This window comes from Peromyscus californicus, unplaced genomic scaffold (assembly GCF_007827085.1).
Source record: "Peromyscus californicus insignis strain IS unplaced genomic scaffold, ASM782708v3 Scaffold_13__1_contigs__length_99412109, whole genome shotgun sequence".
Lineage (NCBI taxonomy): Eukaryota > Metazoa > Chordata > Mammalia > Rodentia > Cricetidae > Peromyscus > Peromyscus californicus.
Window position 1 is genome coordinate 8,251,319 of NW_026294424.1, and position 13,626 is coordinate 8,264,944.

At 41.1% G+C, this 13,626-nt stretch overlaps 1 protein-coding gene across 4 annotated transcripts in view; it reads right to left on the reverse strand.

The window, feature by feature from the left end:
• The window catches only part of Ewsr1 (EWS RNA binding protein 1), a 28,077-nt gene that overhangs the window by 10,887 nt on the left and 3,564 nt on the right, over positions 1-13,626 (reverse strand). The window contains exons 2-9 of one of the 4 annotated variants that reach the window (XM_052736391.1): positions 12,418-12,454; positions 12,234-12,285; positions 10,139-10,262; positions 9,592-9,606; positions 5,327-5,513; positions 3,255-3,422; positions 1,213-1,424; positions 46-226 (exon numbers count right to left, since the gene is read on the reverse strand). In XM_052736391.1, coding sequence (XP_052592351.1) covers positions 46-226; positions 1,213-1,424; positions 3,255-3,422; positions 5,327-5,513; positions 9,592-9,606; positions 10,139-10,262; positions 12,234-12,285; positions 12,418-12,454 — 976 coding nt within the window. Of the gene's footprint in view, positions 1-45; positions 227-1,212; positions 1,425-3,254; positions 3,423-5,326; positions 5,514-9,591; positions 9,610-10,138; positions 10,263-12,233; positions 12,286-12,417; positions 12,455-13,626 lie in introns of all 4 variants that reach the window. The other 3 variants (XM_052736390.1, XM_052736392.1, XM_052736393.1) reach the window with 3 other exon arrangements.

A 13,626-nucleotide genomic window follows, 5' to 3' on the forward strand; every position in this document is an offset into this window, starting at 1 on the left:
GATGAAGCAAAATTAGATAAAAGGAGAAAAGGTTTGCTCTTACCCCCCATTCCACCGCGTCCTCCTCCCCGCCCACCTCTGCTCATGCCTCCACGATCAAATCCCCCTCTTCCCCTGCCCCGGTTATCAGGGCCACTCATGCTCCGGTTCTCTCCTGGTCCGGAAAATCCTCCAGACTCCTGCCCATAAACACCCATGCTACTGGGGTGGTCCTGTCGGAATGAACCTGAGGAAAGAGTCACATCTGTAAGCCACGACCACATTTACACCACTGCCTGACATCCTTTCTCTTGGAATTATGAACCTCTCAACTGGAAGAAACTGCGTATGTACTATACTATGCTGAAAGTATTTCTACCAGAAAGTTTCCTTAAAGAACTATTAGTTCATCAAGGCTAACACAGCCTTGTATAGTAAGGCTGTAATAAACTACTTCCAAAGGGAAAAGGTGCCCTGAAAAGAATACATCCATGGTTCGTGTGTCCAGGATGTCTCCAAAAGCAGTTTCTCTGCACTACCTTCCAGAAACAAAAGCAGAGCCAGGTTTTCTAGGGCTAAGGGCTGAGTTACAACAAGGAGCCTTAATCATTCTAGTCAAAAAAGCACACAGATGAAATAATAAAAAGGACAGCCAGGGTTACACAGAGAAACCCTGTCCCACAAAACAAAACAAAAACCAAAAAAGAGCAAAAAATTGAGGCAGAACTTAAACAGTAAATGAAGATACTTCTGGAGTTTTAGTTACTTCTCAAAATTAAGTGTAAGCACTGGGGCTCCATGGTAGAACTTAGGTTAAGATCCTAGGCTCAACCCCCAGCAGAAAGTAAAAATCAGTTCCACCCCTAATCATCTCCCAAAGTCTTAACAATCCCTCCAAACTACAGTATTCTGAAAGGACTCTGCTTTATGGATTCATACAAAATCAAAAGCACACAGTTTTGATTTGGCTATCAGAAACCATAGTAGCCATTTACAGCTACCCTCCCACTTTTAATGATTTAGGGCAGGTCCTAAAGAATGACAGCCCTACTCAATGCAGAGTGCCCGCCCTCTTGACTGAATCCCTACTGGGGCATTCAGACTATTATCCAGGATGTTATGCCTCACACTCCAGGAGTGTGACTCTAGAAGCAAACAGTGGTAACAAGCACTCCCCATTTTCAGAAACTCTAAGCACAAACACTCATACTTGGTTTTCTCTTAGCAACTCACTCTGCTGCCCGTAGCTGCTGCTCTGTTGGCTATATTGACTTGGAGCCTGGCTGTAGGATCCAGTCTGAGGGGGGTAACTAGTGGGAGGCTGCTGCCCATAGCTGCTTTGTTGACCATAGCTACTCTGCTGTCCATAGCTGCTCGGCTGTCCATAGGTGTTCTGCTGAGAGTAACTGCTCTGATCGTAACTAGTAGGCTGTGAGGAGGAGTAGCTGAAAGAAAAAACACAAGTTTTCAGTAAAGGGCGGGGAGCACCTTATTTCTCCCACGACCCTGAATACAAGACATTCATGGGTATCCTAACAGTTCCTTTCTTTTGTCTTTCATTGAGATGGGCCTTACTATATGTAGCCCAGTTCTTCCACCTGCACACAACTGAGTGCTGGATTACAGGGATGTCTCACTGTATCTGGCCAAGGCAACATTTTTGTATTTATAATAACAAAGCTTTAAGAGGAAGAGAGAAAATTAAAACAACCCATGTGTACACTGAGCTGCAGTTTAGAGCTCGCATTTTAAACAGTGTTTGTTTTCAACCATATTTAAGGCAAATCCAGGAGTTCAGATGGGCAGAATATGTACATGCGCACTTAAGAGATGACTAATGCAGTGAAAAATGACATTGAGCATAAGGACAGAGTCGAGTGAGGTGTTCAGTTCCAGTGCCTCCCTTTCTTTTTGCAGCACCAAGGCTCCAAACTGGAGCCTCACACACTAGCCAAGTGTCCTACTTCAGTCGTCTAATAAGGTGAATGATGATTAATTTTCTGAGGCATGGCTGCTTGGTAATACAGTGTGAACATGTGTTGTCTCTGTATGCCACACCCAAAATGCCAGTTTTTCCTTCAGATTCAAAATTGCTTTGCTATAGTTTTAACCTTTCATACATCCTTAGAAATCTAAGAATAAAGATAAGACTAGTAAGAAATCTTAGGTTGTTGTATAAAAGGTACTAGGTCTCTCTATAAAACTACCCAGGAGGTAATCTATCTACATACACTACTAAAAATAAAACTTAGCCGGGCAGTGGTGGCGCACGACTTTAATCCCAGCACTCAGGAGGCAGAGGCAGGCGGATCTCTCTGAGTTCAAGGCCAGCCCGATCTACAAAGTGAGTTCCAGCAAAAGGCGCAAAACTACACAGAGAAACCCTGTCTCGAAAAAAAGAAAAACCAAAAAGACTCTCAATGAACCATAAATATGTGCAACTAAACTAAGTATCTGTCACACCTCTCTACAGCTGTTAAAACCCAACAGTCCTGTGCACCAATACAACTTGCCAGAGCAACTGTTCAACACAACAGGGAAGGAAGGGCCTGCTCTCCAAGAGCTAGCTATAAACCCTGTCTTCTGTTCCTAGTTGTATGCAATGCGTTAACCTATGAAACAGATCAGGAACTAGGTTAGCAAATTAAACTAACCTTTAAAGACACAACTCTGTCAATTCATCTGATGTTTACTTCAAATGAAACATAGGTCAGAGAACTTGCAGTTTTCCTTAATTTTTTTTTTTGGTTTTTCGAGACAGGGTTTCTCTGTGTAGCTTTGCGCCTTTCCTGGGACTCACTTGGTAGCCCAGGCTGGCCTCGAACTCACAGAGATCCGCCTGGCTCTGCCTCCCGAGTGCTGGGATTAAAGGCGTGCGCCACCACCGCCCGGCAGTTTTCCTTAATTTTAAAGAAACCAAACTGGGACATTGTAGCTACGATGGTTATTCTGAGACAGTATATGTAGGACAACAGAGCTTGAGCTGGAGTAGTCCAGAGTTAAGAGTACCTTAACAATGAACAACCCTGGATTCCCTCCCCAGCACTGCAATGGGTGGTAGGAAGGGAAGTCTTGTACCGACTTTGCCCATGGTGACTATTTGAGAAGACAGTTTCTAATGGTTCTGTGAAAATAGTGTCTGACTATTAACTGTATATGTGGTCAAGGGTTATTAACAAACAAATCTTACCCAAGGAAGCCAATGCTAGCTGGTCAACAATCTGAAAAGAAATCTCTCTCTTACATTACTCAGGGGCCACAAAGGAGAGACTGACCTGGTAGGAGGATAGGACGGAGGTGCGGTGACTGGCTGCATGGGGTAGCTCCCAGGTACCTGGGGATAACTGTAGTTACTCTGTCCATATCCTAGGCTGGGCTGGTTATAACCCCCTGTGCTAGATTGAGGTTGACTAGTCTCAGCGGGCTTGTTACCATCCTGTGGTCTAAAAGGAGAAATAAAATAGTAAGACTTAGTTTCAACAACCCTAAGCCCCTAGTTAAGAACCCCACAGTTCTGTGAGCAATATGAAACGCTAAGATCAAGCTTGAAAATAAAGAAAATAAACCCAGTATCAGTCCATCAGCATTTGCTGGAAGAGAACACTAAGGGAAGTTAACAGTATACTTCATTTGTTCTGTATTAGCAGCTACTAAGGGGCTTTCATTGTTGTTATATCGCCAACATGAGTAAGCGATGGGGGGAGGGGGAAGAAGACACTTTTTTAAAGTGAACTTCTGAAGACAAGAAATTTGAACAACAATGTAAACTGAAGTTTAATTTGTAAGGTCACAGCATCATACATTTTCACTATCTGTGGGTTTATGCTACTCATTTACTAGAAACAGACTAGAAAAGACATTTCCTAACTTAGCCTGCTGTAAATTAACTTAACCTTGCCACACCAGTCTCCACAGGACAGGGGTGTGGATGTACCTCCCAACCCATGCTCAAACCGACTAACTCAGGAACTCCCCAATTCCTCATGGCCCCAACAGTTTACACCAAGGCTACAGTAGCACAGTTGAGTTAGGGCTATCTCAAACAAAGCACCAATCAGCAGGTGGCCCAGAGAAGATGCAGAAGTACTGGTTTCTTCACTGAGATGAAATGGGTTATAAAGTTATAAACTACCTCTTTCCAGTGAGAAAGGAATAACCACTGTTGATCAAGAGACAGCTAGCTATTTTTAAGGGTGGTCAGCTCAGAAAACTAAGCTTGGGGGTGGGGCACAAAACAATGACTTATCAAAACCTAATTGATACACAAAATACCCTCCTGCTGTGGCTTGGATATATCACTGCATGAGAGCTTCATGTGACTTTGCACATGCGATAAAATTTTGCAACACCTAAGTCAACTGCAACGGGGCCTTTCTAGGAACCAGCCAGTTAAATATAACTACTATACAGGCTGTCTATGGGATATTAACTACAAGTGGCTCTGATTACTCACTGTGCATTTTAGAAGTAATTTTCACGAGTGTTTGCCAGAGCTAATTTCTTACCTCTACAGCAGATAAAAAGTCTAGGTTACAAGTTGATCTCTTGTTTATTCCCTAAAAAGTCTTCATTGAAATCAGAATTCAGTGTTCCTTCAAGACTGTATGCAGAAGCCACCTAAGTGCATTGTCTAAAGCAAAGACCTGAAATCTTCTGTTAAGTAATAATATATACCACTTATCTACCAACCAGCCATGGAGTATGAACTTTATTGGACTCTTTTACTATATACCATATAGCTGGGTACCCAGTTATGAATTTATTTGTCTATGACTTGTGGTTACCAAACCACTACATCATATAGAGGAAATCATGTCAACTGCTTCACTGAGGTAGTAATTCTTTCAGGTTGTGGAAATATCCTTTACCAATAATTGGGTCATATAATACTACTTCTTCACTGACATGTAACCCACCCACCGTGTACTATCAACTACTGCATTTTTTCCTAAAGGAAAGCAGTTACCAATTTACAGGGTCAATAAACCAAAGTAAGAACCAAAAGTAGACTTCTACTGGTAGTTAAACAATGTGGGAAAACACACACTCCATTTTCTTGTGTTTAGAAAAGCAGAACAGTCTCTTCCTTCCCCCAAAGTAGGTTCTGAAACCAGGCAACTGACATTCCTTGTTTTTGGCCCTCAGACGGCACCATTTCTTCACCAGAATACCTGTATGCTGTGCTCCTGCACCCTGGTTGCTGTAAACAGCAGTGTGAACAGTCAAAACCTAGTGTATAAAGGGCCATCAAAGGGAACTAAGTCATGGATAGTATAAGTGTACAAAGTTACTCTTTCCTTCATATCCAAAGCTGACGCATCAAAGGACTAGGCAACTGTGGCCTTACCTTGTAGGTGCGGTGGCTGCTGGCTGCTGGCCATAGGCTGGGTAGGCAGGCTGGGTGCCATATGCAGACTGAGCTGCATAGGAGGCCTGGGTTGTGGTGACTGTAGCGGTGGTGGTGTCATAAGCACCAGTGCCATATCCTTGGACAGGCTGGCTGTATGCCTGGGGGGCAGTTGGAGTGGTATAACCTACAACAAAGGAGAATTGGATTAGACTCCAGGTCCTCTTCGTCAGAGCACTGCCTTGGCATTTATTACCAAAACAACTTGGAAACTGCCCACTTTAAAGCATCACAAAATTGAATCCTTATAAATGTCCTTGCAGAAGAGTAGCAACAAAGAGTGTTTAAATTATTTACATTTTTTAAAAATAAAGTGTGTGCACATGAGAGCTCACCATGGCACATGTGTGGAAGCACAGGACTAGTTTTAGGAGTTGGTTCTCTCCTTCTACTACATGGATTCTGGTCATTAGGTTTGACGCCAAGTGCCCTTATCTGCTGAGCCATCTCACTGACTCCAAAGTTTTAAAGTCTTAAGCACTGTCTGTAGTAACTCATTCATGCATGCATGCATGCATGCATGTGTGGTGTCAGATCCCCTGGAACTGGAGCTACACGCAGTTGTGAGCTGTCATGTGGGTGCTGAGAATCGAACCCTGGTCCTCTCAAAGCGCAGCTAGTGCTCTTAACACTGCTGAGCCATCTCTCCAGTCCGTTATTAGTGATGTATTACCTTATCTGTTTTCAAACTTATCTACAAGAGGGGCGAAGTGTGCATTTTGCTGTTCTGACACAAAGTCTCCTGCAGCCTAGGCTGGTCTTCTGCTACTTAGGTAGCAAAAGATATCTTTCTTCTGATCCCCTCACCTCAAGTCTCCAGCCTTGGGATCACAGGCACATCATACCTGGTTGATTGGTGCTGGGGAACACAGGGCTCCATGAATGCGAGCACTCTACCAACTAAGCTACATTTCCTACCTCAAGACAGAATATTCTATAAAAAAAACTGTTGCCATGGAGAACAGGCTTCTTTCTGCCCCCACATAAATCGACTGGACAGGAGAAAGTGCTATTTTTTTTTTCCTGATTATAGACCCATCTTGTTAGCGGATTTCCTGAGCAAGTTTCTTACTTAATTAGAAATAAACAGACAACCCCCCTCAAAACAGGAAATAAAATGTCCCAGAACGGGAGGTAAAGGGCAAATGACATAGCACTTAAAAATAGCCACGAAATAGTCATCAGGTACTGGTTAAGCACTAAAATCTGCCGTTACATGAGCTCAAAGCACACCACCTTTCCCGAATCTTTGCCTTCCTTCCTCATAATCAACAGGCTCAAGTAAATGATGCACTCTAAAAAAGCTTAGCCCAGATGCCAGGATTCACATCTAAATTCTTACTAAAGTTAAAAATGATTTCTGATTGTGGGTGCATGCCTGTGATCCCAACATTCCAGGATCACAAATACCAAACCAGCCTGGGCTACATAGCAGGAGAACCTTGCTAAAAAAAAAAAAAAAAAAAAAAAAAAAGAAAAGAAACACAAAAACCAAAAAGGAGCTTTAGCATTTAAAACAAATCTTGAGCTAAGACTACTTAGTTTAGTTTACATTTAGGATTACCCAAGTGAGTATTCAAAATCAAAAAAACCCAAAAACAAAAACAAACAAAACACCAAAAACTGAGACAGTCTCATTAAACTGCCCAGGCTTGCTTACTGTAATGCCTTGTTTTATAACTTAACTGCCAGATTTCTGATGTTTATAGTGTTCTGCCTGCATGTGTCCCTGCAGGCCAGAAGAGGGCACCAGATCTCATTATGGGTGGTTGTGAGCCTCTATGTGGGTGCTGGGAATTGAACCCAGGTCCCGTAGAAGAGCAGTCAGTGCTCTTTACTGCTGAGCCATCTCTCCAGCCCGTTTTTGTTTCTTTGAAGCAGGGTCTCACTATGTAGCCCAGGCTGGCCTTGAACTCAGACAGGAGCCAGCCTCTGCCTCCCAAGTACTGGGATTAAGGGCCTGTGGTACCAAACCTGGCTCAACTTCTTTTTGAATCTAAAGTATCACTTTTTGTAGCACATAATCCTTTCTTCTCAAATATTCAAAAGAAATTCTAAAATTATATACAAAGACATTAGTTTCCTGTCTAAACTGGTGAAAACCAATAAAAATATACTTCACAAAAGAGCCCTAAACACTTTTGAGTTGGCATGTTGTTCATCTGAAATGGGATTTTGTTTTGTTTTGTTTTACAGTAATAGAACCGGAGCTTCACATACATGCTAGGGTGATATTCTACCACTGAACCCTACACTGTGGGATAATTAATCTTTTTGTACACTGTGACTACGTGTCACTGTTTTACCTTGCCTGTTTAGGCACCCTCTGATTGGTTTAATTTTCATAAAGAGCCAAATGGCCAATAGCTAGGCAAGAGAGGATAGGTAGGACTTGTGGGAAGAAATAGGAACTCTGGGAAGAACGGTACCGAGCAGAGCTAACGAGTTATGTGGCAGAATGTAGACTAATATAAACGGGTTAATTTAAGTTTTAAGAGCTACTTGGGAACAAGCCTACACTAAGGCCAAGCTTTTATAATTAATAAGAAGTTTTTGTGTCATTGGGGAGCTGGCGGTTCAAAGAAAATCCAACTTCTTTGCAAAGTTCCAAAGTTAACCATATACAGCATTCATCGAAACAATAGAAGTCCATCTATCCAATTACTCTTTTATAAAACTTCTCCCTACATGGCAAGACTTATAAGATTCACAAAAGTTCAACAAAAATAGTAACCTATGTCTCAGAACTGCTGTAAGAGCCTGTATAATAGCAATATAATAGTAAGGTACTGGGTTAATAAGTAATCTTTTAATTAATCCATAGTACCCACATAAGCACCCAAGAAAAATGAACAAAAATCAACAAAACAACAAGAGACTAACAGCACATCTATGTGATTTCTTCAAGAAAAAAGGTGGTAAGAAACATTGTACAAAGAAAATTTATTTACAGTCAACAGTAAAAATCACAGCTTAAGAATTGTTTGAATCATGTTAAGTGAGATGCAGCTGTTATCTGTACCTTTCTTCTGGAGATTCATTTAGGATCCTAGAAGAGACTAGTGTATTTCTATACATTCTCTGTGATAATTATCCACTGACTTTTATGTGTAAAGGCAGCATGGGATTCAGAATAATGTGCCTGGATCCAGCTTCCTACTCATTGGCTCTTACTTAAGCCGTAAGGGTTAATTTTGGTTCTTATAGCCTAAAAGCAGTGAGCAGGAGTAAGTGAGGTATGAGAAGTAACTTAGAATCACTTAGTATACACAAACTCCTCATCACCATGCAACATAGTCTGGCTCACCAAAGTCATCGTTTTCTGCTTACAATACTTTCTGGGCTCACAATCAGGACTAGACTTTCTATTCTGCTTAAAAATCACTTTGTCATGACTTTGTTAAATGGCTTAAGGATAGAAAAGGCTAAATCGAAATTAGATGTTCTCAAATCTATAGTTTTAGTTTCAGTTCTCCCCACACCTGCACAGTTAGATAAACACTTCCATCCAAAGACAGTAATTAAGATAGGTTAGCAAATTCTTCCCACGAAATCCATGTCAATGAAATAAATGCCAAGTATTTTTTTCTATAATATAATTTGGAGTTCAGATAGTTGGAAGGTAGTCTTTACATCTCCAACTTATATCACACAGCATCCTATAGCAAAAAATGGTCACATTTTTCACATATTCCATATTATGTATTTTTAGAGCAGCTTTCCTTTTTAGTATCCTGGAATGCTATTTTATGTTTAAAACACACTATGTCTTAAAAAAAAAATTTGTAACACTTAAAACAGAAAATGGATTAAAATAATTTATAAGACTTAAACAGAAAATAAAATGTGCCTGTGCTATGCAACAGACAAACATGTACATGCAGGGTGGCAGTCTGTTCCCTTAAATAAATCTAATCATGCAATCTAGCTTTCAGGGAGCAAGGAAAATCAGTTGGAGTAATACCTTTGGGAAGGCAAATAACAAAGGGTTGACAAAAGTCAAATTCAATGGTAAAACCTTCCCCCAATTATACAAGGACATGGATCTGCAAATGGCACCTGAAGCAGCTTTTTTTCATTAGCACCTTGTGTGTGATGTTAGAAAGTCTGGGGTTTAAACAAATGAAAACACCTAAGGGTTAACATTACAGGGTTAGACAAGATGGAAAGCATTTCCCATGCAAGAATGAGCAGGATAGTCAAACCTGTACTGGTCCCTTCTACTGTGGAAAGCACAAAACAAAAAGTAGAGGGTACACTATCAGATGAAGCAAACAGATGTGAAAACCATTTTTTTTTTTTGAGACAGGGTTTCTCTGTGTATTAGTCCTGGCTGTCCTGGAATTTCCTCTGTAGACCAGGCTGGCCTTGAACTCACAGAGATCCTCCTGCCTCTGCCTCCCAAGTGCTGGGATTAAAGGCATGCGCCACCACGCCCAGCAAACCATTCAAATTTTTAAGCAGCTCAGTTTAAGCTCATTCTTAGCATGAGCACAATCTTTTACATTAGTCCCATTTTGTTGTATATCATACACAATGTATAAAAGTTTAGTTTCTTTTGGACCTTATTCACCCACACTCTATTGGATAGCCCTCAAGGAGAATTTAAGGGCAAGGGAAAAAAATACTTCCTAGAATAAAAGATCCCCAGATGTCAGCAGACGAACCAGAATATACACCTAAGAGAACAGGCCTTTCAGCAAATCCCCTCAATACTATCACCAAGTCTCTTCTCTTGAAGGCCGGCCTTACCAGTGGGAGGCTGTCCATAAGAAGTCGCATATGCAGTCTGCCCGTAGGTGGCAGTGGTCTGAGCCTGGGTATAGCTGACATCAGTAGGCTGTCCATAGGTTCCATAGCTTTGCTGCCCATATGCCTGCTCCAAAGAAATGCATGCAGTAGCTTCATAAGAGAATCTTGTATTTTAGCAAAATAACAAACTGATTTATTAGTTCATAAACTGGAGAATCAAGTAGAAAATACTGCTTCCCAGTTTAAAAAAGAAATTATAAAAATAAGACGAATCAGCCGGGCGGTGGTGGCGCATGCCTTTAATCCCAGCACTCGGGAGGCAGAGCCAGGCGGATCTCTGTGAGTTCGAGGCCAGCCTGGTCTACAGAGTGAGTTCCAGGAAAGGCACAAAGCTACACAGAGAAACCCTGTCTCCAAAAACCAAAAACAAAAAAACAAAAAACAAAACAAAAAAAGACGAATCATCTTAAAAATTATGACTGTTCAGAGGCAGGCAAGTTTGAGGCCAGTTAGGGTTCTAGGACAGCCAGGGCTGTTACAAAGAAACCCTGCCTTGAAAAAAAACCAAAAATAAATGAATAGATAAATGCTTATACAAGCTCATTCATGTTTTGGTAAACCTAGAAACAAAAAAGTTCTTAAATAATTAAGCAAAGTCTCAGTTAAGCTAGCTTAGCAAAATGTTCTCATGAGCAATACGGGCACAGGCATATAACTGACAGCACAAAATGAACATCGAGAAAGACAATGAAGACAGCATCTTGTCAGATTTAAGAACCAGATTTTCAACACGATACAAAAATAAACACTATTAACTCCTATTTCAAGAAAGTGAACCAGAACAGTTTCATGTTCTTATGATTATTAGTATATCAAGATTACGGTTTTTAACTTGGACATCAATAATACCTAAAATTGGATAAGGAATGAGTTGTTCTTTCAGATATCAACATGTTTGTATAGACTTATTTGCAAGACCAATTAAATGTGAAACATGGTTTCCAAATATTCCCGTGGCAGTCAATATCAACGTCTTGGCATAATCAATCCAGAATTGGAGTTGTTTTTTTTTTTTAGACAGTCTTACTATGTAGTTCTGGCCTGGAACTTGCTATATAAGCCAAGCTGGCCTCAAATTCAGAGAGCCACCTGCTCCTGCTTCCCCGTGTTAGGACTTAGGAGTTGGTTCTCTCCCTCGTATGTGGGACTTGTAGGACCAAACTCAGGTTATTGGGCTGGGTGGCAAGCACTTTTTTCCCTAAGATGCTACTTCTCTTGCCCGTGGCCTATGTTTTTACACAGACTTACAAACTGGCAAAAGCTGAGGAACAGTAATTTTTAAATTACTCCACTAGTCAATGTGCAACCACTAGCAAGTAACGTAATAGCTATACAGTATTATTTTCTCATCGGCAAAGGTCCCAATATGATCTCCCTTGGAAGAATTGCAATGATGACTAAATTAATTTATGCATAATAAAATATGTAGAAAGACCAAGACTACAGTGAGATACTTTGAGCTAGAAAATTTTTTAAAAAAAGAGCCCATTTCCAGTTTTAAAATGGTTTCATTTACAACAAACCCTCATTGTAAAAATTAAAATTATCGGCCGGGCGGTGGTGGCGCACATCTTTAATTCCAGCACTCGGGAGGCAGAGCCAGGCGGATCTCTGTGAGTTCGAGGCCAGCCTGGGCTATAAAGTGAGTTCCAGGAAAGGCGCAAAGCTACACAGCGAAACCCTGTCTCAAAAAAACCAAAAATAAAGAAAGAAAATTAAAATTATCAAGTTTTTAAAGATTAGACAAAACTACTACTAGTTACTTGTATATAATTTTTAAAAAGATCTGCTAGCTATTGTTTTAGTGGCGAACTGAAACATCTTTTTTTGTTGTCTTTTTTGAGACAGAGTTTCTCTGTGTAGCCCTGGCTGTCCCAGAACTCACTCTCTGTAGACCAGGCTGGCCTCGAACTCACGAGATCCACCTGTCTCTGCCTCCCAAATGCTGGAATTAAAGGCATGTGCCATCACAGCCTGGCTAAACTGAAGCACTTTTACTGAAAATATAACCACACATCCTTTTCTTTGGGATTACCTGGGTGGTCTGTGCATATCCTTGAGTTGGCTGGGCGGTGTAAGCACTGTAGCTGCAAAAAGAATTAAACATGAGAATTGAATACAGAATATTCCAACTGTGAATTATCCTTTACAATTACAAAAGGCCTCATACTCTAACACATTAACTGTGGACAAAGTATTGTTGCAGAAAGCTGACTTACCCCTGCTGGGCTGCAGCTTGGCTGTAGGTACTGTAATCTAGAAGAAACAAGAAAACAAAATTATTAGCACAGACAAGGAAGGGGTAAGAGGCAGAATTGAGGCAACAAGAATAATTCTTTTAAACTGTTTAGAGTGGCCCTATATGCAGACACAAGTCACAGTTAGCACATCTCATCTCTCAACACCAAACCAATTAAAAGCCAGTTAAATGCAAGAAGTCTGAATATGGTGCTAACTAATGAGGTCAAGATCAGTTGAGTTGGCAGGGAAACCTCGCATATCCTGCATAGTCCCACGATCATAAACCCATCTCAACCACCAGCTGTCAATTCAAACACATGATCATTATCTTAAGGCTAATAGAAACCAAGACCACAAAACAGCACCAACTCTACAATCATATAAAAAGGAACAATGCAAAAGTATTAGAATGTTTCCCCCAACTTTCTGTTTTTTGAGACAGGGTTTCTCTGTGTAGTCCTAGCTGTCCTAGAACTCTGTAGACTATGGTGGCCTCAAGCTCAGGGATTCATCTGTCTCTGCTGCCCTCTCCCAGTAAAGGCATGCAGCACCATGCCTAGCATTTTTGTGTTTTTGAGATAGGGTCTCTCTACATAACCTCAAACTCAGAGATCCACCTGCCTCTGCCTCCCCAGTGCTGGGATTACAGGAGTGAGCTACTATGTCCAGCTTCTGTCAGTCTTTATCATTTAGTAAGACCAACTACAATTCCCTGTAACAGTAACAGTGCAATAGAATGACAAAAAAACACAACAGTTATTAAATCTAAGAAGAGCCTACTGTTAGAGCTATCTTCAGAGTAACACAAACGCTAGAAACCCCAGGGAAGCCAAGGCAAAGGATGGGAGGGAGTACATCAGTGGTCAGAACACATGCACATTCCCAAGACTATAACCTGGCATATGTGGATGCCCTGGGTTCCAACTCCAGCAGCATGCACAAACTGAAGCCAGGTTAACAGAACCCTAAAAACTGGCAAAGATGATAAAGCACTTAATAGGCCCAGGGAAAAAATTATTCTAGGTTCATTATTGCCATTTCCTAAAATTTAAAATGATTTCGAGCCAGGCGGATCTCTGTGAGTTCGAGGCCAGCCTGGGCTACCAAGTGAGTTCCAGGAAAGGCGCAAAGCTACACAGAGAATCCCTATCTCGAAAAACCAAAAAAAAAAAAAAAAAAAAAAAAAA